The sequence below is a fragment of the Chiloscyllium plagiosum genome, unplaced genomic scaffold (assembly GCF_037043375.1).
Source record: "Chiloscyllium plagiosum isolate Xiang-an unplaced genomic scaffold, Cpla_swu_hap1 HiC_scaffold_27, whole genome shotgun sequence".
NCBI lineage: Eukaryota > Metazoa > Chordata > Chondrichthyes > Orectolobiformes > Hemiscylliidae > Chiloscyllium > Chiloscyllium plagiosum.
Genome location: NW_028270165.1, coordinates 81,708,087 through 81,733,993, shown reverse-complemented (window position 1 = coordinate 81,733,993; position 25,907 = coordinate 81,708,087). Strand labels below are relative to the sequence as shown.

Here is a 25,907-nt window from a genome sequence, read left to right as displayed (position 1 = left end):
ACTGCAACGATTTTTGACTGTGATTCTGTGAGAAGGAGCAAAGCGTTTGCTACCGGCTTGAATACATTTTCTGAATCAGTGGGACTGGATGAGAGACCCTACGTTGCAGCGAAATTAGTATGGAGCCTGAAACAGTTATACGGCCTGGAAAGAGGAATTCACGGCAGGGTGGGGCTGTACCCACATTTGTGTGCGGCTGAAGCTTTGGCCATGGAGAAACCCGAGGAATCCCGCCTTGTGAAGAAACCGTGGAAGTGTGGCGACTGTGGGAAAGGCTTCTGTGCCCCGTCTGCTCTGGAGACTCACCGGCGCAGTCACACTGGGGAGAGGCCCTTCAGCTGCTCCGAGTGCAGGAAGGGCTTTACCCAGGCATGTGCCCTGCTGACCCACAGGCGAGTCCACACGGGGGAGAGGCCTTTCAGCTGCCACGAGTGTGGGAAGGTCTTCAGCAATTCCTTCGCCCTGCTGAGGCACCAGCGAATCCACAAGGGGGAGAGGCCACTCTCCTGCCCCGAGTGCGGGAAGGCCTTCAGTGATTCCTCCCACCTGCTGACCCACCGGCGGGTCCACACAGGGGAGAGGCCCTTCAGCTGCTCCGAGTGCAGGAAGGCCTTTACCCACGTCTCTTCCCTGCTGATCCACCAGCGGCTCCACACAGGGGAGCGGCCCTTCAGCTGCCCAGAGTGCGGTAAAGGCTTCAGCGATTCCTCCACCCTGCAGACCCACCAGCGGGTCCACACAGGGGAGAGGCCCTTCAGCTGCTGTGAATGCGGGAAGTGCTTTACCCAGGCCTCTGCCCGGCTGAGACACCAGCAGTCCCACACCGGGGAGAGGCCCTTCAGGTGCCCCGAGTGCGGGAAGGGCTTTGCCCGGGCCTCCAACCTCCAGACCCACCAGCGGACCCACACGGGGGAGAGGCCCTTTAGTTGTCCCGAGTGCGGGAAGTGCTTTACCCAGGCCATCACACTTCAGAAACACCAGCAGGTCCACATAGGGGAGAGGCCCTTCAGTTGCCCCAGGTGCAGTAAGGTGTTAACCTGCTCCTCCCACCTGCAGAGGCACCAGCAAGTTCACGTGCCATAGCAGGGGCATTGAAGGAGTGACGGCTGAGTGCTATTATCGACTGGAGTATTAACCCAGTTCCAGGGCCTCCCGGGTTCGAATCCTGCTGTGGCAGATGGTGAAATTGGAATTCAGTCAGTCATCTGGAGTTCCAAGTCTAATGATGAAGCCATTTTCCGGGGGGAGGGGGAAGAAAACCCCCATCTGATTCACTCACGTCATTTTTCAGGAAGGAAACTGCTGTTGTGGGAAAGAATTCACTCAGTCGTCCCAGCTGCATCCTTTACCCTGTCTGGCCTATGGTTGACTCTACACTGCCTTCCACCGCCCCACCCATTCCCTCCTCCTTCTCCCCCCCCATCCCCTCCTCCTCCTCCCCCTCCCCCCACCCACCCATCCTCCCCTCCTCCTCCCCCCCTCCTCCCCCCATCCCCTCCTCCTCCCCCATCCCCTCCTCCTCCCCCATCCCCTCCTCCTCCCCCATCCCCTCCTCCTCCCCCACTACCCCCTCCTCCCCCACTCCGTTCTCTTCCCCACTGGGCCCCTCCCTCTCCCCAGCAAATGAACAGGGAGAAACCTACTTGGATATAGAGTATACGTTGAAATTGCTGAATGAGGCAATACTTCCTACAGGTTAAGAAAGGGAGTGTGTGCCCTTTGACCTTGAGCTGTTTTTAAATAAAAAGCTACTTTTTCCACGCCTTTTTGCTGGGGGGAATCTGAAGCTGTAACAAAGTTGGGTCACAATAAAGGGTTACCTGAACTTACCGCCAGGCTCAGACTCTCATTGAAGGTTTTGAGCTTCAAATGGTTTTTGTTTTAAACCTGTTGATTTCTTTCAGCCTCCTGCACTAAGTTTCCAATGTCGTGTATCAGATGGAGCAGTGAATGAGTAGCTAGTATCGTTGGAAATTGCAAATATTTCAGGAGTGCAGGTACTGTTTCGTTTTATCGGCATTGTAAAGTTTACTGGCAGCACCAGGAGGTGTGGGCTGTGTTAATTAGAAATGATGTGGAGTTGCTGGTGTTGGACTGAGGTGGATAAAGTTAAAATCTACACAACTCCAGGTTATAGTCCCAACAGATTTATTTGGAAGTGCTAGCTTTTGGAGCGCTGCTCCTTCATTGGGTAGCTGTTGAGCAGGATCATAAGACATAGAATTTATGGCCAAACATTACAGTGTCATGCAGTTGATAAGATTTCCTGAACCAGTCCAGTTGCAGTTCAGTCTTTCATCTTTTAGAATGGGTTGCAGGTTTCGGTTCATTAACATGTATATCCCAGAACTACTTTTAAATCACATTCTCCCGATGACTTAAGATTTTATAAAATTAGGTGACATCTCAGCTCAGACAATGCAAGAAAGGTGTGAGGTTCAAGTCTGTCTGTATCCCAGTCCTGAGTCACACATGTTCTATTTCCAAAGTAGGAATTTATAAAATATTACATAGATTGACTGCCTGCAGATTGTGTTTTGCTCAAATAGCACAATGTATCTGCAAATGCAAATTCACTGCATAGGTTTGTGTGTGTGTGTGTGCGCATGAGAGAGACAGTGTGTGTGTTTGCATGTGCATGCTTGATAAAGTGTGTTGATGCAATGGAGTATAAGCCTGTGAGAAGGTGTGTGCATGGATTTGAGTGTGGGAGGTGTATGTGTGTGAGAGAGGGTCTGCGTGACTGGGTGTGTATGTGTGGGAGTGAGAGATAGTATTAAGTGTCGTGAAGGTCCCGGTTGAGACCGTCCTCATGGGTTCCAAAGTTGCCTATCGGCCTCTGCTTGGCCAGTAGAAACAATTAATCAGTTACTTGGTGGCTCGGTGGTTAGCAGTGCTGTCTCGCAGCACCAGGGATCCGGGTTCGATTCCCACCTTGGGCAACTGTCTATATGGAGTTGGCGCATTCTCCCCAATGCTTGCACGGGTTTCCTCTGGGTGCTCCAGTTTCCTCCCACAATCCAAAAGGTGTGCAGGTCAGGTGAATTGGCCATGCTAAATTCCACATAGTGTTGGGTGCATTAGTCAGGGGTAAATATAGGGAGGGGAATGGGTCTGGGTGGATTACTCTTTGGAAGGTCAGTGTGGACATTTTGGGCCAAAGGGCCAGTTTCCATACTGTAGGGAATCAAATCTAATCTACACATATACACATTGGAGCGGGCAGGGTGAGACTTGTCTTTCACTTTGCAGAAGGTGAGAGGTTCTGGATGCTGTGATTCAGGGTAAACACACGCTGGAAAACCTTTGGCTCAGAGAGATGGAGTTGGAAGCCAGGCTGCAGACATGTCACGGGGAAAGTTAACCGGACACTTTATTTCAGAAGATGGTCATTCCCCTCTGGACAGAGCCTTCTGATTAGGTCATTCCACAGGGTCAGAAGGGTGAGAGTGTGAATCACACAGGTAAAGGGGATCTGAGATTGAGCAGCAGGGGGAGGAGCTAACTGGCTGAGTGGTGGGAGGGGGGGCGCTGGGGGTAAGGGGCAGAATATTGACAGGTGATTGTCGTCTTTCTCTGCAGTTAGCAGCAGGAGGCCAGATGGCATCAGTGTCTGTCTGGCACCAGGTTCAGGAACCGACGTGCTCAGGACAGGAGAAGTGGGAAAGGGAGGCTGCAGTGGGTGTGGTCCACAAATCTCAGGAGGGGAGAGCTTCTGCTGAGGGCGCATGAGAAGTCAGAAGCTATGAAAACAAAGCAGAACATCAAAGCTCTGGGTGGCATGGTGGCTCAGTGGTTAGTACTGCTGCCTCACAGTACTGGGTTTGATTCCAGCCTCAGGTGACTTTGGTACATTGTCCCCCTTGTGTCTACGTGGGTTTCCTTCAGGTGCTCCAGTTTCCTCCCACAGTCCAAAGATCTGCAGTTTAGGGTGGATCAGCTGTGCTGAAGTGTCCGTCCAGGGATATGCATTTTCGGGTGCGAATGGTATGGTAAGTGGGTTGGTCTGGTGGGATGCTGTTTGGAAGGTCAGTGTGAGGTGAATGGGCTGAATAGCCTGCAGGGATTCTGTGATTCTACTGCTTTAGCCATTTGTATATTGAGAAATGATTACTGTGGTCCTGGGAAAGGTGGGATTTGTAGTGTCACTGTCCTCTGTCCATTCTCTTTCTGTCCCCCTGTCCATTTTCTCTCTCTTGACACCCACCCTCAGCTCCTCCCCCGCAACCATTCTCTTTCCCCACCACCTATTATTTCTCATGCCTCCATCCCTCTTTGATCGCTGTATCAAGCCCTTCTAAGAAGAGAGAGACAGATGGTGATGACTCTACCTGGGAGATGGGGGTGCACAAGAAATGGCTGATCTTTAACATTGAGAATAGCTTCTCAGAAACAACATTAAAGCATGTTCAATTCTATTTAAAAAAAAGCTGCAGGCATCCTTCTGAAACTTGCGTTGAAACATGTGCAGTCTGGCCACAGTTGAGGACAGGCTGTAAGGGGTGAGTTGCCCATTCTAATATTGTCAAATTGGTTCAGACTATGAAGAAATAGAGTCATGGAGCATGGAATGAAACAGTTTGGTCTGTGCCGACCAGATATCCTAAATTAATCTACTCCTATTTGCCAACACTTGGCCCAAACCCTTTAAACCTTCCTATTCGTACACCCATCCAGATGCCTTTTAAAAGTTGTAATTGTAACAGCCTCCACTCCGGTAGCTCATTCAATACATTTGCCATCCTCTGCGTGAAACAAGTTACCCCTCAGGTCCCTTTTAAACCTTTCCCCAATCACCCAAAACTAATGTCCTCGAGTTCTGGCATTTCTTGAGATAAATTAAATGTCTCACGTTTTTTCTCATCAATACACAGTCTCCCACTACTGTCCTTGATCGGACCTACCCTCGTTCTCGTCATTCTCATGTTTCTCACATACGCTTAAAATGCCTTTGGGTTATCCTTGATCCTATCCGCCAAAGATTTTTCATGCCTTCTCTTTGCTCTCCTAATCCCTTTCTTCAGGTCCCTTCTGGCTATCCTGTATCCCTCCACTGCTCTGTCTGAACCCTGTTTCCTCAACCTTATGTAAGCCTCCTTCTTCCTCTTTACAAGACATTCAACCTCCCTCGTCAACCAAGGTTCCCTCACACGACCATCTCTTTCCTGCCTGACAGGTACATACATATCAAGGACACGTCGTATCTGTTCCTTGGAAAAGTTCCACATTTCCACGACATCCTTCCCTGACAGCCTATGCTCCCAACTTATGCTCCTCAGATCCTGTCTTACAGCATCATAATTACCCTTCCCCCAATTGTAAAACCTACCCTGTTGCACGCACCTATCTCTCTCCATAACCAAGGTGAAAGTCACAGAATTGTGGTCACCATCACCAAAATGTTCACCCACTAACAAGCCCATCACTTGTCCCGGTTCATTACCGAGTACCAAATCCAATATGGTCTCCCCTCTGGTCGGACAATCTACATACTAGTTAGAAAAGCTTCCTGGACACACTGCGCAAACACTGCCCCATCCAATCTATTTGATCTGAAGAGCTCCCAATCAATATTTGGGAAGTTGAAATCGCCCATGACTACTACCCTGTGGCTTCTGCACCTTTCCAAAATCTGTTTCTCCACATCTCTGCTGCTATTGGGGGGCCTATAGTAAACACCCAACAAGGTGACTGCACCTTTCCTATTTCTGACTTCAGCCCATACTACCTCCAAAGGCAGATCCCCCTCGAACTGCCTTTCTGCAGCCGTTATACCATTTCTAATTAGCAATGCCACCCCCCCTCCTTTTTTACCACCCTCCCTAATCTTACTGAAACATCTGCAACCAGGAACCCCCAATAATCATTCCTGTCCCTCTTCTATCCACGTTTCCGTGATGGCCACAACATCGTAGTCCCAGGTACCGATCCACGCCTTAAGTTCACCCACCTTATTTCTGATACTCCTTGCGCTGAAGTATACGCATTTGAACCCATCTCTGTGTCCGCAAGTATTCCCTGTCTGTGCTACCTTCTTCACAGCCTCCCTACATTCTTGGACATCCTGACAAACAGCTAGCCGACTTGCTGGACTACAAGTCCGGATCCCACCCCCCTGCCAAATTAGTTTAAAACCCCCCGAAGAGTGCTAGCAAACCTACCCCCCAGGATATTGGTGCCCTTCTGGTTCAGGTGCAACCCATCCTGCTTGTACAGGTCCCACCTTCCCCAGAATGCAGTCGAATTGGACACTTCAAATCTGTCAGTAACGTAAGCATCTCTGAAGAGCATAATGCGCATGCTCCTCGGTGTCAGCAAGCACTGCGCATGTCCGCTGGTGTCAGCAAAAGACCGAGCATGCTCCTGGTTGTACACACAAACGACTCATGACCTACTTTTGATGTACCAATAGGGAACTAGGGAGGACCGGAAGGTGTCTTGTCCTCCTGCCAATCAGAGCACCGCTATTGCCTGAATGCGGAAGTTGGATAATGAGCTTCTGAAGTTGCTGCTGCTGCTCCTGTCTCTCTGAATGAAGATTGAGCTTTACCCCAAACTGCAACTTTCTTCCTCTGTCCAACAACTGTGAGTACAGCACTCTCTTTTCTCGCCATCTATTCCACTTTTTTTTTCATTCTGGCGTTCAATTGTTGACTTGCAACAACTGAAAGGAAAGGGAGTGAATTCAGGGAGGGGACAGAGTGTAGAAATATTGGTCGAGAGTGTGGTGCTGGAAAAGCATAGCAGGTCAGGCAGCGTCCGAGGAGCAAGAAAATCGACGTTTTTCTGCTCCTCAGATGCTGCCTGACCTGCGTGCTTTTCCAGCACCACACTCTCGACTCTAATCTCCGGCATCTGCAGTACTCACTTTTTTTGTCTAGAAATGTTGGTCCAGATTTATAGAAGAATACAGCGCAGTACAGGCCCTTCGGACCTCGATGTTGCGCCGATCCAAGCCCACCTAACCTACACTAGCCCACTATCCTCCATATGCCTATCCAATGCCCGCTTAAATGCCCATAATGAGGGAGAGTCCACCACTGCTACTGGCAGGGCATTCCACGAACTCACGACTCGCTGAGGAAAGAACCTACCCCTAACATCTGTCCTATACCTACCCCCTCTTAATTTAAAGCTATGCCCCCTTGTAATAGCTGACTCCATACGTGGCAAAAGATTCTCACTGTCGACCCTATCTAAACCCCTAATCATCTTGTATACCTCTATCAAGTCACCCCAAACCTTCTTTTCTCCAATGAAAACAACCCCAAGTGCCTCAGCCTTTCCTCATACGATCTTTCTACCATACCAGGCAACATCCTGGTAAACCGCCTCTGCACCCGTTCCAGTGCCTCCACATCCTTCCTATAGTATGGCGACCAAAACTGCACACAATACTCCAGATGCGGCCGCACCAGAGTCTTATACAACTGCAACATGACCTCAGTACTCCGGAACTCAATTCCTCGACCAATAAAAGCTAGTACGCCATTTGCCTTCTTCACCGCACTATTTACCTGGGTGGCAACTTTCAAAGATTTGTGTCTCAATTGGCAAACACATGGCAAATGCATTACCACAATGTGATAATATAGCCTTTGCTGTGAGAAAGCAGAAAGGAGGTGCATTGTTTTAATGGTGACATGTTGGGATATGGAGAAAGTGAGGAGTGCAGATGCTGGAGATCAGAGTTGACAAGTGTGACTCTGGAAAAGAACAGCGGGTCAGACAGCATCCGAGGACCAGGAGAGTTGATGTTTTGAACACGAGCCGTTCATCAGGAACGTTATGTGGATGTACAGAGGTTTCAGTGTCTTTCTACACCAGTCAATACCCGTTGTCAGACAGGTGCACTAAGCAGTCAGCAGGGCAAGTGGTGTATTAGCAAGAGGAATTGAGTTCAGAAGTGGGGTGAGGCATTCCTGCGTTAGGGAGTCATTGAATATATTCAAGGCTGAGTTCATCTGATTTTTGAACAACAATGAATTGGATGGTTATGAGGGAACAGAAAAAATGGTTTTAAGAACAGTTACAGAATCATACAGCACAGAAACAGATACTTGATTTCATGCTGACTACATTCATAAACTAAACTAGTCCTACCTTGGCCTATATATCTCTGAACCTTTCCTATTCATGAGAGCAGAAATTAAGCCATTCAGCCCACTGGATCTGCGGCTGATAAGTGTCTCAGCCCCATTCTCCTGTTTTCTCCCTGTAACCCTCAATCCCCTTGATACTCAAGAACTGCTTCAGGAAGTGTTAACTATCCTCAGTTACCTGGCCTCCACAGCCTTCTGTGGCAATGAATTCCATCAGTTCACCACTCTCTGGCTAAAGAAATTTCTCCTAATCTCGGTTCTGAAAGGTCTTCCCTTTACTCTAAGGCTGTGCCCTCGGCTGCTAGTCTCTCCTTCCAATGGAAACATCTTCCCAACATCAACTCGTCCAGGCCATTGAGTATTCTGTTTGTTTCAGTTAGATTCCCCTGAGTGTGACCCTGTTAATCAGCATGAACCAGACCCTTCAGGATGAGGTACAGCAGGGATTAGGTTCAATAAAGTGAGAATGGAGGGAGTGTGTGGGATGGAGATTTTGTACTTCCAGGGAATAAGAATTACAGAGAGTTTGCTATAAATTAGAATTGATTGGATGGGGCAATGGGCCAGGGAGTGGCAGATGGAGATTAATTTAGGGAAAAGTGATGTTTGCATTATGGTAAGGCAATCCAGGCAGGACAGTTAAGGGAGTGTTTCAGAACAAAGAGACCTTGGAGTGCAGGTTCATTGTTCCTTGAAAGTGCAGTCTCAGGTAGCCAGAACAGTGAAGAAGGCATTTTGTATGCTTTCCTTTATTAGTCAGAGCATTGAGTATCGGAGTTGGGAGGTCATGTTGTGGCTGTCCAGGACATTGGTTAGGCCACTTTTAAAATACTGCATTCAGTTCTGGTCTCCCTGCTACAGGAAAGATGGTGTGAAACTTTGAAAGGGGTCAGAAAAGACTTGAAAGGCTGTTGCCAGAGTTGGAGGGTTTGATCTACAGAGAGAGGCTGAATCGGTCAGGAATACTTTCCTGGAGCATTGGATGTTCAGGGGTGACCTTATAAATATTTATAAGGGGCATGGATAGGGTGAATGCAAAACTAGAGAGCAAATGTTTGCGGGGAGAGGGGAATGATCTAAAAGGGAGATGAAGGGCAACTTGTTTCACGCAGAAGGTGGTGCATATATTGAATGAGCTGTCATAGGAAGGGGTGGAGCCTGATACAATTACAGCATTTAAAAGGCATCTGGATGGGTACAAGAATAGGAAGCATTTAGAGGGATATGGGCCAAATGCTGGTAAATGGGACTAGATTAAGTTAGGATATCTGGGCGGCACATATGAGTTGGACTGAAGGGTCTATTTCTGTGCTGTATGACTGTCTGGGTCTTTGGTGAAACCAGAAGTGTCATTGTGAAGACTGGACTTTCAGAGCAGCCTTCAAATATGTTTTGTCCTTACTGGGAGCAGAAGAAGTTACAATGAAATCTTTCATTTATGAGACAGCACCTGAGTCAGTGAGTACATCTGAGATTTTGGTGGAAAGTGGGATTTCATTGCACTGTGGGGATGAAACCCTACCCTATCCAGTCATTTCTGCTGGGAGGTGAGACCAGACCTCAAGATTAGTTGGAGTAGATTTAGGATAGAGATGAGGAGGAACTGCTTTTCCCAGAGAATCGTGAATCTATGTAATTCTCTGCCCAGGGATTTACATATTAATGATATCTGCAATCCATTGTAAAAGATGAAAGACTTAACGATCCAGGTTTGTTCAATATATATTTCAATGCCAGGACACTAATGCTTTTCCAGAAATTGTGTCTTATGATCTTACACTCCACAACCACCTGATGAAGGAGCAGCGCTCCAAATGCTAGTGCTTCCAAATAAACCCATTGGACGATAACCTGGTGTTGTGTGATTTTTAACTTTGTCCAGGTAAGGTTTGATTGGCAAGGTCAAATTACCCATAGTGCTCAGGGATGTGCAGGTTAGGGTGGATTGGCGATGCTAAATTACCCACAGTGCCCAGGGATGTGCAGGTTAGATGTAATAGTCAAGGGGTAAATGTAGAGCAATAGGAGTAGGGAAATGGGTGTGGTGAGGTTGCCATTCGGAGGTTGGTGTGGACTTGTTAGAACAGTGAGGGTTCTGTGAAGAGAAGGGATTTTTGTAAACTGTTCAGGAAGGGGAGGAGGGGGGAAGCAGTGGGTGGAGTGTGGGGGGAGGAAATTTGTTCACTTGTAGCAACTGGAGTGAACCCAGGGAGGGAGCAGACTCTGCAAACTCAGATATGTGTCTTAATTACCCAGGGAAGGAGGGTTGGAAGGATAGGGTGTTGCTGTTTTCCCTAGTGCATCAGAGTGTGAGGGGTAACCTGATAGACTTTTTTAAAATCATGAGGGGCATGGATTGAGTAAATAGACGAGGTCTTTTCCTTGGGATGGGGAGTCCAGAACTCGAGGGTAATAGATTTAAGGTGAGGGCAGGGGGAGGGAGACTGCAAAGAGACCTAAGGGGCAACATTTTCACGCAGAGGATGGTGCATGTATGGAATGAGCTGCCAAAGGAAGTGGTGAAGGCTGGTACAATGACAACATTTAAAAGTCATCAGCATGAATGTATGAAAAGGAAAGGTTCAAAGGGATATGGGCAAAGCGCTGGGACGAGATTAATTTTGGATATCTGGTTGGGCACAGAGGAATTTGACTGAAGTGTCTGTTTCTGTGCTGTGCATCTCGATGACTCTGGCTTTCCACAAATGTTTGTCATGTCTATGTTCAGTTTCTCTCTGGTGGCGGTGTCAATGCCTTGATGTCTCATTTTTGCTTTCCCCCCACTTCCTGGGAATGTTAACCATTTTGTCTGGTTGTTCTTCAAGAAGCTGCATTGCAGATTTACCCTGAATTGACATTTTTTTGCTTCCCAAAATCCGACATGCTCACTCTCAGCAATATCCCAGTGTTGTGAAAGATATTAAATTTCAGGTGGAGTTATCCAAAACTCAGAGATGTCAGTTTTGACGTCTTTGCTTTTCTGCCCCTATAAGATCCTGAATCAACATCTTCAGGAGAATGAGTTAGAGCGGAGGGCGGGGGGAGGAGAGAGTGTGGGATAGTGCTTTCAATTTTGTGGAATAACAACACAAACAAATTGCTTGTTCTGAATTTTTATTCTGGACTGACAGTAATGAATTTTGTAATCTCTTTTGACAGAGTATTTGAAGATCTGAAGACGGAAGTTTAAAAATCAACAGATGAAGAACTTATGCCCAAAATGTCGAGTCTCCTGCTCCTCAGGTGCTGCCTGACTTGCTGTGCTTTTCCAGTGCTGCACTTTTCGATACTGACTCTCCAGTGTCTGCAGTCCTCACTTTGACGTCAATGTCTGACAGTCACTCAATCCATCAGGACCACAACCATTTTTGACTGATTCTGTGAGAAGGAGCAAAACGTTTTGGTTCATGTTTCAGTCCGTTCTCTGCATCAGTGGGACTGGACGAGAGACCCTACTGTTGGAGTGCACGGAGTGTGGAGCCTGAAACAGTTATAAGGCCTGGGAAGAGGAATTCACGGAGGGGAGGAGCTCTACATGTGTTGTGTGCAGCTGAAGCTTTGGCCATGGAGAAACCCGAGGAATCCTGCCCCGTGGAGAAACCGTGGAAGTGTGGCGACTGTGGGAAAGGCTTCCATTTCCCATCTACTCTGGCGATTCATCGTCGCAGTCACACCGGGGAAAGGCCATTCCCCTGCACAGAGTGTGGGAAGGCCTTCAGCAATTCCTCCGACTTAGTGAGGCACCGGCGGGTCCACACCAGGGAGAGGCCCTTCAGCTGCCCCGAGTGCGGGAAGGCCTTCAGGAATTCCTCCGACCTGGTGAGGCACCGGCGTGTCCACACCAGGGAGAGGCCCTTCAGCTGCTCCGAGTGTGGGAAGGCCTTCAGCAATTGCTCTGACCTGTTGAGGCACCAGTGGGTCCACACGGGGGAGCGGCCCTTCAGGTGCTCCGCATGTGGGAAGGGCTTTAGCCAGACCTCCACCCTGTTGGCCCACCGTCATGTCCACACTGGGGAGAGGCTGTTCCTCTGCACCGAATGCGGGAAGGGCTTCAGCAATTCCTTCGCCCTGCTGACCCACCAGCGGGTCCACACACGGGAGAGGCCATTCCCCTGCACAGAGTGCAGGAAGGCCTTCAACAGTTCCTCCGACAGGCTGAAGCACCAGCGGGTCCACACGGGGGAGAGGCCCTTCAGCTGCCCAGAGTGCGAGAAGGGCTTTATCCAGGCCTCTGACCTGCTGAGGCACCAGCGGGGTCCACACAGGGGAGAGGCCGTTCACCTGCTATCAGTGCGGGAAGAGCTTTAGCCGCTCCTCCCACCTGCAGAGACACCAGAGAGTTCACATGCCATCGCAGGGGGTTTAAAACAGCAACGGCTGAGTGCCTTTATTGACTGGACTATCAACCCAGTTCCGGGAGCTGCCAAGGCACATGGCGGAATTGGAATTTGGTTAGAAATCGAGTTCAGAATCTAACAACGAAACAATTGTCAGGGAGGGGAGGGGGAACCCCCATCTGATTCACTCTCAACCTTTTAAGGGAAGGAAACTGCTGATGTGGGAACGGATTCACTCACTCGTCCCAGTGCATCCTTTACCTGGACTGGCTTACACGTAACTTCAGACCCACAGCAGTCTGGTTGACTATTCTGCACTCCTTCCCCCCCCCCCCCCCCCAACTCCAGCCGATGAGGGGGGAGAAACCTACTTGGAGACAAGGTATGGGTTTAAATTGGTGTATGAGGTAATACTTCTTCTAGTTTATGGCTATACCAAGGATTCAATTACAAAAGGGCAACTCTGTGCTGACAAATAGTAAAGAAAGTGGGGGTGAGGGGCGGGGGGAGAAGTGTGTGCGCTTTGACCTTGAGCTGTTTTTTAAAAAAAAAGATACTTTTTCTACACCTTTTTGCTGGGGGGATCCGAAGCTGTAACAAGGTTGGGTCGCAATAAAGGTTACCTGAACTTACTGCCGGGCTCAGACTCTCATTGAAAGCTTTGAGCTCCAAGAGGTTTTTGTTTAAAAGCTGCTCATTTCTTTCAGCTTCCTGCGCTAAATTTCCAATGTCATGTATCAGATGGAGCAGTGAATGAGTAGCTAGTATCATTAGAAATTGTAATTTTTTTAGGAATGCAGGCACTGCAATGTTTAATCAGCAGTGTAAAGTTTCCTGGCGGAAGTGTTCACCAGAAACGTTGTGGAGGTGTCAGTGTTGGACTGGTGTGCACAAAGTTAAAATCTCACAACACCTGGTTATTGTCCAACAGGTTTATTTGGAAGCACTAGCTTTCAAAGCACTGCTCCTTCATCAGGTAGCTGTGGAGCAGGATCAGAAGACACAGATTTTATAGCAAAAGATCACAGTGTCATGCAACTGATAGGATATATTGAACAAACCTTGATTGCTGTTAAGTCTTCCATCGTTTAGAATGGTTTGCAGGTTTCTGTTCATTAATATGTAAATTCCAGAAGCACTTTTAATTCATGTTCTCAAGATGACTTAAGGTTTTATAAAAATAGGTAACATCTCAGCTCAGACAATGCATGAAAGGTGAGAGGTTCGGTCTGTCTGTATCCCAAACTTGAATCAGACTGGTTCTATTTCCAAAGTATGAGTTGATAAAATATTACATGGATTGATTGCTTTCATTAACTGCCTGCCGATTTTTCCACAAAAAGCACACGTTGAATCTATCTGCAAATATAATACTGCAAACGCAAATTCATCCCATGGACATGTATGTATGTGCGTGCATGAGAGAGTAGTGTGAGTGTGTGTGTGTGTTTTTGTATGATGGAGTATGAGCCTGTGAGAGGGTGTGTGCATTGGTGGATTTGTGTGTGTCTGAGAGAGACCATGTGTATGAGAGAGGGTCTGTGTGAGGGTGAGAGTGTGTAGGGTGGAGTGGGGTCACCCAAGGTTATCCTCATGGGTTATGAACTTGGCCATCAACCTCTGCTCAGCCACTGAAAACAGTTAAGCAGTGACATAACACACATTGGAGAGGATAGAGTGGCACTTGTCTCACAGAAGGTGGGAGGCTCTGGATGCTATCATCCAGGGTAAACACACGCTGGAGGACCTTCGGCTCAGATAGATTCAGCTGGAAGCCAGGCTGCAGACACGGTGGTGGTGGTGGGTGGGGGGGATCTTAACCGGACACTTTATTCTGGAAGACAGTCATTCCCCTCAGGACAGCCTTCTGATTGGGTCAGGGATTGTCTCCGTTCTCTGCAGTTGCCAGCTGGAGGCCAGATTACATTGGTGTCTGCCTGGTGCCAGGATTCAGGAACCGATAAGAAGAGGGAGAGAGAATGGATGGTGGTGACTCTACCTGGGAAATGGCTTATTTTTAAAATTAAGAATAGCTAAAATGATATATTCAGAAACATTATTAAAGCATGTTCAATTTCATTAAAAAAGCTGCAGACATCTTTTGAAACTCACATTGAAATATGTGCAGTTAGGCCACAGCTGAGGACAGGCTGTAATGGGTGAATGGCCTATTCCTAGTCTTGTGAAATTGGCTCAGACTATGTCAAAAAAGAATTATAGAATTGTAGAGCACAGAAACAAAGCCTTCAGTTCCGACCAACCAGATATCCTAAATTAACCTAGTCTCATTTGCCAGCACTTTGCCCATATCCCTGTAAACCTTCCTATTCATGTCCCTATCCAGATACCGTATAAATGTTGTAATTGTATCACTTCCTCTGGCAGCTCATTCAATTTACGCACCACTCTCTGCGTGAAACAAGTTGCCCCATAGGACACTTTTAAGTTTTCCCCCCCCCCCCTAAACTACTTCTACTTCTGGACCTCCCCACCCCAGGGGAAATACCTTGTGTATTTACATTATCTATGCCCCTCATGATTTTATAGACCTCTATAAGGTTACCCCCCTCAGCTTCCAATACTCCAGGGAAAACAGTCCCAGCCTTTTCAGCCTCTCCCTGTAGCTCCAAACCTAACAACATCCTTACAAGTCGTTTCTCAACCCTTACAAGTTTCACAACATTCTTCCCACTGAGTGATCCAATAGGCTGTGAACAATCTACTTTTGTTGTGGTGTAAGAGAGGGCAATTCTTAAGGCCAGTTAACTTTCACACTGTTTTTCTCTCAAATTTTCCCCACTTACCCTAAACCTATGCCCTCTCGTTTAGGACCCCGACCCTGGGGAAAAGATATACAAAAGTTGAGCAGCCAAACAAATGCAAAAGGACTAAGAAGTCGAGCCACAGATGGGGGAAAGTAAGAGGCTCCAGCCTTTTTTCTCCTATTGGCATTTGGACACTTCAAATCTGTCAGTAATACCACCTCCCAGGGTCTCCAGCGGCTCTGTGGCAGCAAGCACTGCGCATGCTCCTCGGAGCCAGCAAAAAAACTGCGCCAGCTGCTCGCTGTCCGCGCACGCGGCTCGCGCCCTTCTTTTGATGGACCAATAGGAAGCACTGGAGGACCGGAAAGAGACTGGTCCTCCTGCCAATCAGAGCGCCCCTATTGTCTGAATGCGGTAGTTGGAGCATGAGTTTCGGAAGTTGCTGTTGTTGCTCCTCTCTCTCTGAATAAAGATTGAACTTCACCCCATACTGCAACCTCCTTCCTCTGTCCAACATCTGTGAGTACGGCACTCTCTTTTCTAAATTCTGAGCTTCAGTTGTTGACTTGCCGCAACTGAAAGGAAATGGGGTGAATCGGGGGGTTGGGGGAACAGACTCTGCAAGCGTTGGTTCAGGTCTGTGTCCTCATTGGCAAACGCATTACCACAATGTGATGATTTTGCCTTTGCTGTGGAAGAAAATGCAGAAAAAAGGTCCATTGTTTAAATGGTGATATAGTGGGATGTGGACAAAGTGAGCACTGTACATGCTGGAGATTAGAGTCGAAAAGTGTGGTGCTGGAAAAGCACAGCAGGTCAGGCAGTATCCGATAACCAGGATTGTTGGTGATTTGGACACGTGCCCTTCGTCAGGAATGATGTGTGGATGTACAAAGGGGCCTCAACATCCTTCCACACCAGTCACTGCCAGTTGTCAGACTGGCAATCACCAAGGCAAGTGGTATATTACCAAGAGTTCAGAAGTTGGGATTGCTTTCTGCGATCAGGCAGCCATTGAATATATTCAAGCCTGCGTTCATCTGATTTCTGAACAACAAAAAAGTGGATGGTGATGGGGGAAGGCAAAAATAATAGTTTTAAGACCAGTACAGAACAGTTACAGAGTCATACAGCACAGAAACAGACACTTCAGTCCAACTAGTCCATGCTGAATATATTCACAAACTAAACTAGTCTCATGTAGTTTGGCCCATATCCCTCTGAACCTTTCCTACTCATGTACTTATCCAAATGTCTTTTAAATGTTGTTACTGTACCTATATTCACCACTTCCTTAGGACATTGATTTCACACACAAACTACTCTCTTTCAAAAAAAGGTGTTCCTCATGTCTTTTTAAAATCTTTCTCCTCTCTCTTTAAATGTTTGCTCCCTAATCTTGAAACCCCGATCTGAAGGAAACAGCACCAGCCACTCACCTCATTGACAACCCTCTTGGTTTTATAAACTTCTCAACTTCCTGTGCTCCTGTGAAAAAGGTCCCAGCCTATGCTTAGATGTAGGTATATTCATATCCAGTTATGATCTGTTCAGTGCTGGTGCATGCTCAAAAGACCAAATGGCCTACTCCTGCTCCCAATTCTCTCACACTGTGTCCAAGACAGCAAGAGACCATAAAACCTAGGAGCAGAAATTAGGCCATTCAGCCCATCAAGTCTGCTCATACCACACAACCGTGGTTGATAAGTTTCTCAACATCATTCTCCCACTTCCTCCCCGTAACCCTTGATCCCCTTGATACTCAAGAAACTATCTATCTCAGTTTTAAATACCCTCAGTGACCTAGCCTCCACAGCCTCATGTTGCAATAAATTCCACAGATTCACCACTCTCTGGCTGAAAAGTTTCTCCTTTATCTCCCTTCTAAAAGGTCTTCCCTTTTCTAGTCTCTGGTCTCTCCCACCAATGGAAACATCTTCCCAATGCCCACTTTGTTTAGGCCTTTCAATGTTCTGTATGTTTCAATTATATCTCCCCTGAGTGAGAGTGTGGGCCTGTGTTATGGACTAAGCCAGACCACTCAAAACATTCTTAAGCAGGCAGCCCCAGACCTTAACTTTGCAATTTGATTTGGTAAGTGCACAGTGAAAATTACCTGGAGTAAGTTAGCTCGGTTGACTACTAGATTTTAAAACAGACAAAAATTTATTCACAAAATTACACAATGAAACACAAAGATCAGAATAAATAACCCCTACAGAACTCAGCCTATCCAACTAGACTCAGTTATGCTGTTCTGAATATGCACAACAGTCCCAATAAGCCAACTCCCTTTGAAAACCAGTATAAATGGAACACATGCTTATAGGTTGAAGTTGAGAGGCGGAAAAGAGAGAGAGTTTCCACAGAGCTCCCTGTTGAACTGTCAACCAGTTCAACACTGAACTAAAACTGCTCAGCTTACTCCCCTTTCTTTATACAGGTCACTTCTAAAACATGACCAATTTGGCCTGAAGTCACACCTGTTTACATAAAAACAAAAGGCCTTTCAAAATCCGTTTCATCCACATTCAAACCAGACTGATCAGAACTCGGCCGGTTTATTACCTCTCTGAAAAAGTCATGGACAGAGTCTCCTTGAGCCAGGGAAAAGCTTTTAGTCAAAAAAGGAACTAGCTTTGTGCCACCTGTTAATCAGCATGAACCAGACCCTTCAGGATGAGGTACAGCAGGGATTAGGTTCAGCAAAGTGAGAATGGAGGGAGAGTGTGTGAGATGGAGATTTTCAGCTTCCAGGGAATAAGAGAGGAAAAAGAGTTTGCTGTAAAGTAGAATTGATCGGATGGGCCAATGGACCGAGGAGTGGCAGATGGAGTTTAATTTAGAGAAATATGAGGTGTTGCATTTTGGTCAAGCAATCCAGGCAGGACTGGCACATTTAAGGGGAGTGTCACAGAACAGAGATCTTGGAGTGCAGGTTCATGGTTCCTTGAAAGTGAGTTTTAGGAGGTCATGGAGTGGCTGTACAGGACATTGGTTAGGCCACTTTTAGAATACTGTCTTCAGTTCTGGGCTCGCTGCTACAGGAAAGATGTTGTGAAACCTTGAAAGGGTTCAGAAAGGTTTTTCAAGGCTGTTGCCAGAGTTGGAGAGTTTAAGACACAGAAAGAGGTTAAATAGGCCGGTGAAAATTTTCCGTGGAGCACTGGAGGTTGAGGGGTGACCTTATAGATGTTTATAAGGGGCAGGATAGGATGAGTACCCAGGGTAGGGGAGTCCAAAACTAGACGGCATATGTTTGAGGTGAGAGGGAATGATTTAAAAGGGACCAGAGGAGCAACGTTTTCAAAGAGGGTGATGGAGTCTGATACAATTACGACAAAATTTCAAAGGCATCTGGATGGGAATATGAAGTGGAAAAGTTTAGGGGGATATGGGCCAAATGCTGGCAAATGATTTAGATTAATTTAGGATTTCTTGTTGGCACAGATGAGTTGGGTTGAAGGGTCTGTTTCTGTGCTTATGACTCTAATCATCTTCGGTGAAAGCAGATGTGTGGTTGTGAAGACTGGACTTTCAGAGCAGCTTTCAAAGATGTTTTGCCTTGTCTGGGAACAGAAGAAGTTGCAATTAAATCTTTTATTTGTGAGACAGCAACTGAATGAGTGAATACATCTGGGAAAGTGAGAATTCATTGAACTGTGGGGATGAAGCCCTACCCTTTCCAGTCATTTCTGCTGGTAGATGAGACTCGGACTCAATAGGGGGAATAGATTTAGGACAGAGATGAGGAGGAACTGCTTTTCCTGGAGAGTAGTGAATCTATGGAATTTTCTGCCAAAGAATCGGGAGAGGCAGCTTCATTAAGTATATTCAAGACACAGTTGGATGGGTTTTTGCAATGGTAGGGGAATTAAGGGTAGTTGGGACAATGGAGGTAGGAGTAGCTGAGACGATGGATAGGTCAGTCATGAGCTTAATGAATGGCTGAGGAGGCTCGATGAGCCAATGGCCTACTCCTGCTCTATTACTATGAAACTATAACCCTGCATTTCTCATGGCTAACCCACCAAACCTGCACATCCCTGGACACTTTGGGAAATTTAGCCTGGCCAATCCAAATCAAGGCTGGTGAGCAATGTCGTGATGTGGAAATGAACATCAGAGAATGCTAGAAAGGGACAAGGAGAGTAAATATACCAGCAATCAAAACTGGATTCTACAGATCACAAAAATGGAAACTAAAAAGGGTGTGTCTGAATGTGTGCTGCATTGTAACAAAAGCGAATGAATTGACTGCACACATTGAAGAGAATAATTATGATGTGTGACTCCTAATGGAGACATGGCTTCAGAATGACAAGGATTGGATCCTGAAAATTGAGGGGGGTAGTCAAATGGAAAGCAAGACAATGCGAGAGGTGCTAATGAAAGCACTGATCACAGGGTAATCTGGTGTCAGCTCCGATTTCAGGTCCTGGTTTCTCTGTCCTCTGTTGATTTTCCTGTTCCAACAGAGTAAAATGTGGGTCTGCTCTCAGCTCTGCTGGATTTCTGCTGAAGCTTTGACCCCACCCCCACCCCTTTACACCTTCTGGAACAATAAAACATTGTGAATTGAGACCCAACCCACAATCTCCCAGTCTCTCAAACCAATCAGACACAAGAGTGTAGTCATAGCATGGAATCAAACAAGAAAAATGAAACAAAGTTAAATATATAGGTGCTTGTGCTTAATTAGATTGGATTCCTATAGTATGGAAACAAGCCCTTCCACCCAAAAAGTCCACACTGACCCTCCGAAGAGTAACCCACCCAGACCCATTCCCCTATATTTACCCCTATCTAATGCACCTAACATTATGGGCAATTTAGCATGACGAATTCACCTGACCTGCGCAACTTTGGACTGTGGGAGGAAACAGGAGCACTCGGTGGAAACCCACTCAGACCCGGGGAGAATGTGCAAACTCCACACAGAATCAAATCCAGGTCCCTCGTGCTGTGAGGTAGCAGTACTCACCACTCAGCCACTATGCTACCCCCAAATGTTTGTTCATTAGGAAGTAAACCAGAAATAGAGATTTCCCGGGATTCTTATACTGCCCTACTTGAGGAATACTCTCTCCCTTACATCTAACTATTAGTATCCAGCTATGATTTACAACAATATTTACACCAACGTAAATAAAGCATTTGTTATCGTACAGACATAGAGATATACAGCACGGAAAAAGAATTTTTCTCTCCCTCATGCATGCATGCACACACATAACTGACAGGAAGTTCTAGGATTTACATATTATTGATACCTGCAACCCATTCTAAACGATGAAAGACTTAATCCAGGTCTGTTCAATATATCATTTCAGTGGCAGGGCACTGTAATGTTTTTCCATGAATTCTGTGCCTTATGATCTTATTCTCCACAATCACCTGATGAAGGAGCAGCGCTGTTAACACCAGTCCTTCCAAATCAACCTGTTGGGTGTTTGATTTTTAACTTTGTCCAGGTTAGGTTGGATTGGCCAAGCTAAATTACCCGTAGTACTCAGGGATGTGCACGTTAGGTGCATTAGTCAGGGCAATAGGGGAATGGGTGTAGGTGGGTTACCCTTCGGAGGATCGGTATGGACTCCTTGGGCCGAGTGGCTGTTTCAAAAAATTCTCAAGGTCAGGTTCGTAGGAGAGTAGTCTGACACAGAACAAACGACCAAGAGGCGAGTCTGCTAGAATATAAGTGTTTTATTCCCCGCAGCGTCGCCACAACCAGGTCTCGTACTTACAACGGGTCTGGCTTATACTCACTCTACATGTTACCGGAACTGGGAGCCGTCAGTTCTCATAGAGCAGTTGCCAACAACCCACGCTCGGCGGTTAGACGTAACCCCGGAGCAGACTCACCGAACTGGAGACTTTTCCAGCTGATATACTCTTTTCCAGATATAAACATTCATGTGAACAGCAGAGCAAGGCTAAAAAACACATTCCATTCTGGTTACAAACAGATAAGAAGATTCACACGGGGAGGTGTGTAATAAGATTCACACGGGACGAAGCAACACCTCCATTCCGGTTAGATTCACACATGTATTGGGACATAATTTTTAACCGTTTCACCACATTCCACTGCTTGGCCCAATACATGTGTTACATTATGATTCACACATGTATTGGGACATAATTTTACACCACATTCCACTGCTTGGCCCAATACATGTGTTACATTATGCTTAATTCAGTTCAATTCGTTTCAGTTAATTTCAGTTCAGTCAATTCAGTGTAGTTCAATTCAGCTCAGTTCAGGTCTGTTCAGTTCAATTCAATTGTGTTCAATTCAGTTCCGTCCATTTCAATTCAATTTAGCTCAGTTCCATTTTGTTCCGTTCAATTTGATTCACTTCAGTTCCACTCAGTTCAGTTCAGTTCAATCCCATTCAATTCTGTTAACTCCGCTTCAGCTTTTTGGACATGCCCACCTCCTCCGCTGTACCCCAGGCAAGGGGTTCTTCGGCAGGACTGGGATCCTCTCAAGGGTGGACAGCAGCGACCCTGGGGTTCCTCCGGTCGTCCCCCACCATTTCTCAAACAAACTGCCACGTCATGCCACGGTCCATGCCATCCCGGGACGGTCGGGACCTCCACAGTTTGTTCTTCTGGTTTCTTAGTCTTTTTCCAAAACATTGTTCTGTATCAAAATCTCTCCTCAATTGCGATTGACCCTGCTCGCAGCGCCAAATGTTTCAAAAAATTCTCAAGGTCAGGTTCGTAGGAGAGTAGTCTGACACAGAACAAACGACCAAGAGGCGAGTCTGCTAGAATATAAGTGTTTTATTCCCCGCAGCGTCGCCACAACCAGGTCTCGTACTTACAACGGGTCTGGCTTATACTCACTCTACATGTTACCGGAACTGGGAGCCGTCAGTTCTCGTAGAGCAGTTGCCAACAACCCACGCTCGGCGGTTAGACGTAACCCCGGAGCAGACTCACCGAACTGGAGACTTTTCCAGCTGATATACTCTTTTCCAGATATAAACATTCATGTGAACAGCAGAGCAAGGCTAAAAAACACATTCCATTCTGGTTACATACAGATAAGAAGATTCACACGGGGAGGTGTGTAATAAGATTCACACGGGACTAAGCAACACCTCCATTCCGGTTAGATTCACACATGTATTGGGACATAATTTTTAACCGTTTCACCACAGTGGCCTGCTTCCACACTCTGGGAATTCTCTGAAAGGAAGGGATTACCCAATTGCAAACTGCAGGGCAGCGCAGGCGCAGTGGGCGGAGCTGTTGTCGGCCTTTCCCCGCCCCCTCGCATCATCTATGACGCCATAACGCGGAAGTGGCCCTGTCCGTTTCAGAGTGAAACTCCCTCCCTCTGGACAACTCTTCTTCCTGGGAGGGAGTGGGGGTAAAATCTGTTCAGTTCGAGCAACTGGAGTGATTCCAGGGAGGGGGCAGACTCTGCAAACTCAGGAATGTGTCTTAATTACCCAGGTGAGGAGGGATGGGATGGGGCTGTTTTCCCTTCCGCGCCAGAGACTTAGGGGTGACCTTATAGACTTTTTATAAACGCATGAGGGGCATGGATAGTGTAAATATACCAGGTCTTTACCTTGGGATGGGGGAGTCCAGAACCAGAAGATAATAGGTTTAAGGTGGGGAGAAGATTTAAAAGGGACCTAAGGGGCAACGTTTTCATGCAGAATGTCATGTGTGTAAGGAATGAGCTGCCAGAGGAAATGGTGGATGCTGGCATCTGGATGGGTGTTTGAATAGGAAGGGTTCCGAGGGATATGGGCCAAGTACTGACAAATGGGACTAGATTGATTTTGGGTATCTGGTTGGCACGGAAGAGATTGACCAAAGGGTCTGTTTCTGTGCTGTGTATCTCTATGACTCTGGCTTTCTACTAATATATGTACAGTTTCTCTCTGGTGTCGGTGTTAATGCTTTGATGTCTCCTTTCCCCCCACTTCCCAGAGACGTTAATGTGAGAACCGAGAGAGAGAGAGAGTGAGATGGTGCTTTCAATTTTGTGGAATAACTAAAAAAAAGAAAGTAGAAATGCTTGTTCTGAATTTCTACCCTGGACTGACACTGATGACTTTTTTAATCTCTTTTTACAGAGTATTTGGCGATCTGAGGACGGAAGTTTCAAAATTAACAGATGAAGGGCTTATGCCTGAAACGTCGACGCTCCTGCTCCTCAGATGCTGTCTGACCAGCTGTGCTTTTCCAGCACTGACTGTCCAGTAACTACAGTCCTCACTTTGTTTTCAATGACTGACTGCAACAATGTTTGACTGTGATTCTGTGAGAAGGAGCAAAGCTTTTTGGTTCCTGTTTGAGTACATTTTCAGCATCGGTGGGTCTGGGTGAGTGACCCTACTGTTGGCAGCGCACTGAGTGTGGAGCCAGAAACAGTTGTACAGCCTGGAAAGAGGAATTCACGGTGAGGAGGGGCTCTACACGCATTTGTGTACAGCTGAAGCTTCGGCCATGGAGAAACCTGAGGAATCCCACCCCGTGGAGGAATCGTAGAAGTGTGGCGACTGCGGGAAAGGCTTCTGTGCTCCATCTGCCCTGGAGATTCATTGGCGCAGTCACACCGGAGAGAGGCCATTCATCTGCCCCAGGTGTGGGAAGGCCTTCAGCAATTCCTCCGCCCTACTGAGGCACCGATGGGTCCACACCGGGGAGAGGCCCTTCAGCTGCCCCGATTGCGGGAAGGACTTCAGCTATTCTTCTGACCTGCAGACCCACCGACGGGTCCACACGGGTGAGAGGCCGTACTCCTGCACTGTGTGTGGGAAGGCCTTCAGCACCTCCTCCACCCGACTGACCCACTGGCGGGTCCACACTGGGGAGAGGCCATTCCCTTGTTCCGAGTGCAGGAAGGGATTCACTCAGGAGGGCAAGTTGCGGACGCACCAGCGGGTCCACACTGGGGAGAAGCCTTTCAGCTGCCCCGAGTGTGGGAAGGCTTTCAGCGATTCCTCCACCCTGCTGAAGCACCAGCGAGTCCACACGGGGGAGAAGCCCTTCATCTGTCCCAAGTGCGGGAAGGCCTTCAGCGATTCCTCCACCCGACTGAAACACCAGCGGGTCCACACGGGGGAGAGGCCCTTCAGCTGTCCCGAATGTGGGAAGGCCTTTAGCAATTCCTCTGACCTGCTGAAGCACCAGCGTGTCCACACGGGGGAGAGGCCATTCCCCTGTCCCGAATGTGGGAAGGCCTTCAGCGATTCCTCCGCTCTGGTGAAGCATCGGCGGGTCCACACTGGGGAGAGGCCCTTCAGCTGTCCCGAATGTGGGAAGGGCTTTACCCGGGCAGCTACCCTGCGGAGGCACCAAGGAGTTCACGTGCCATCGCAGGGGGATTGAAGGAGCGACTGTCGAGTACCATTATGGACTGGGCTACCAACCCAGTTCTGGAACTCCCAGGTTTGAATCCCACCGCAGCAGATAGCGGATTTGGAATTCGGTCAGAAATCTGGAGGTCAGAATCTAACAATGAAACCATCGGGTGGGGTGGGGGGGAAGCCCCATTCTGATTCAGTCACGTCCTTTTTAGAGAAGGAAACTGCTGTTGTGGCAAAGGATTCACTCAGTCATCGCAGCTGCATCCTTTACCTGGTCTAGCCTACACGTGGCTGCAGACCGACAGCAGTGTGGTTGAGTCCACCTGCTTCGCCCCACTTCTTTCCCTCCCGGCACATGGGCGGGGAGAAACTTACTTGGAGACAAGGTCTGGGTTGAAATCGCTGAGTGAAGCAATACTTCCTCCGGGTTAAGGCTGTACCAAGGATCCAATTACAAAGGGACAAGTCAGTGGTGACCAATAGTAAAGAAAGTGGGGTGGGGGGCTGTGCTTTGACCTTGAGCTGTTAAAAAGCAGCTACTTTTTCAACACCTTTTTGCTGAGGTGATCTGGAGCTGTCACAAAGTTGGGTCACAATAAAGGTAACCTGAACTTACTGCTGGGCTCAGACTTTGAAAGCTTTGAGCTCCAACAGGTTTTTGTTTTAAAGCTGCTCATTTCTTTCAGCCTCCTGCACTAAGTTTCCAATGTCGTGTGTCAGATGGAGCAGTGAATGAGAAGCTGGTATCGTTAGAAATTGTAAATTTTTCAGGAGTGTAGAGTGCGTCGTTTCATCGGCATTGTAAAGTTTACTGGCAGCACCAAGGTGTGCGCTGTATTCGCGAGATATGATGTGGAGATGCCAGCATTGGACTGGGGTGGATAAAGTTAAAAATCACACAACACCAGGTTATAGTCCAACTGGTTTCTTTGGAAGCACTAACTTTCGGAGCGCTGCTCCTTCATCAGGTAGCTGTGGAGCAGGATCATAAGACACATATTTTATTGCAAAAATCACAGTGTCATGCAACTAATAGGATATATTGAACAAACCTAGAGTGCTGTTAAGCCATTCATCTTTTAGAATGGGTTGCAGGTTTTAGTTCGTTAATACGTAAATCCCAGGACTACTTTTAAGTCATAGTCTTGAGATGACTTATGGTTTTTTTTTAAAAAGTGATATCTTAGCTCAGACAATGCATTACAGGTGTGAGCTTCGAGTCTATCAGTATCCCAATCTTGAATCAGACTGGTTCTATTTCCAAAATAGGAATTTATAAGATTCTGTGCTTTTTGAGCAAAATTGAATGTATCTGCAAATATAATTCTGCCAAATTCACCCCATAGCGTTGTGCATATGTGTGCA

At 47.2% G+C, this 25,907-nt stretch overlaps 2 protein-coding genes across 3 annotated transcripts in view; both read left to right on the top strand.

Annotated features, from left to right (window-relative positions):
* The window catches only part of LOC148144699 (uncharacterized), a 107,821-nt gene extending 82,548 nt beyond the window's left edge, over nucleotides 1–25,273 (top strand). The window contains exons 4-6 of the mRNA XM_087975435.1: nucleotides 412–1,082; nucleotides 6,267–6,369; nucleotides 23,722–25,273. Coding sequence (XP_087831561.1) covers nucleotides 412–1,082; nucleotides 6,267–6,369; nucleotides 23,722–24,564 — 1,617 coding nt within the window. The 3' untranslated portion in view covers nucleotides 24,565–25,273. The remainder of the gene's footprint in view (nucleotides 1–411; nucleotides 1,083–6,266; nucleotides 6,370–23,721) is intronic.
* LOC148144700 (uncharacterized) lies at nucleotides 1,081–13,020 on the top strand. Of its 2 annotated transcripts, XM_087975045.1 has the most exons (4): nucleotides 1,081–1,997; nucleotides 4,431–4,502; nucleotides 6,413–6,585; nucleotides 11,262–13,020. In XM_087975045.1, exon 4 carries the CDS (start codon nucleotides 11,667–11,669, stop codon nucleotides 12,408–12,410), a length of 744 nt encoding a protein of 247 aa, XP_087831171.1. In that variant the 5' UTR covers nucleotides 1,081–1,997; nucleotides 4,431–4,502; nucleotides 6,413–6,585; nucleotides 11,262–11,666; the 3' UTR covers nucleotides 12,411–13,020. The 2 variants fall into 2 exon arrangements, with proteins under 2 accessions (XP_087831171.1, XP_087831172.1); XM_087975046.1 differs by lacking the exons at nucleotides 1,081–1,997; nucleotides 4,431–4,502 and having other exon boundaries at nucleotides 5,727–6,585.
* Nucleotides 25,274–25,907: the final 634 nt, after the last annotated feature.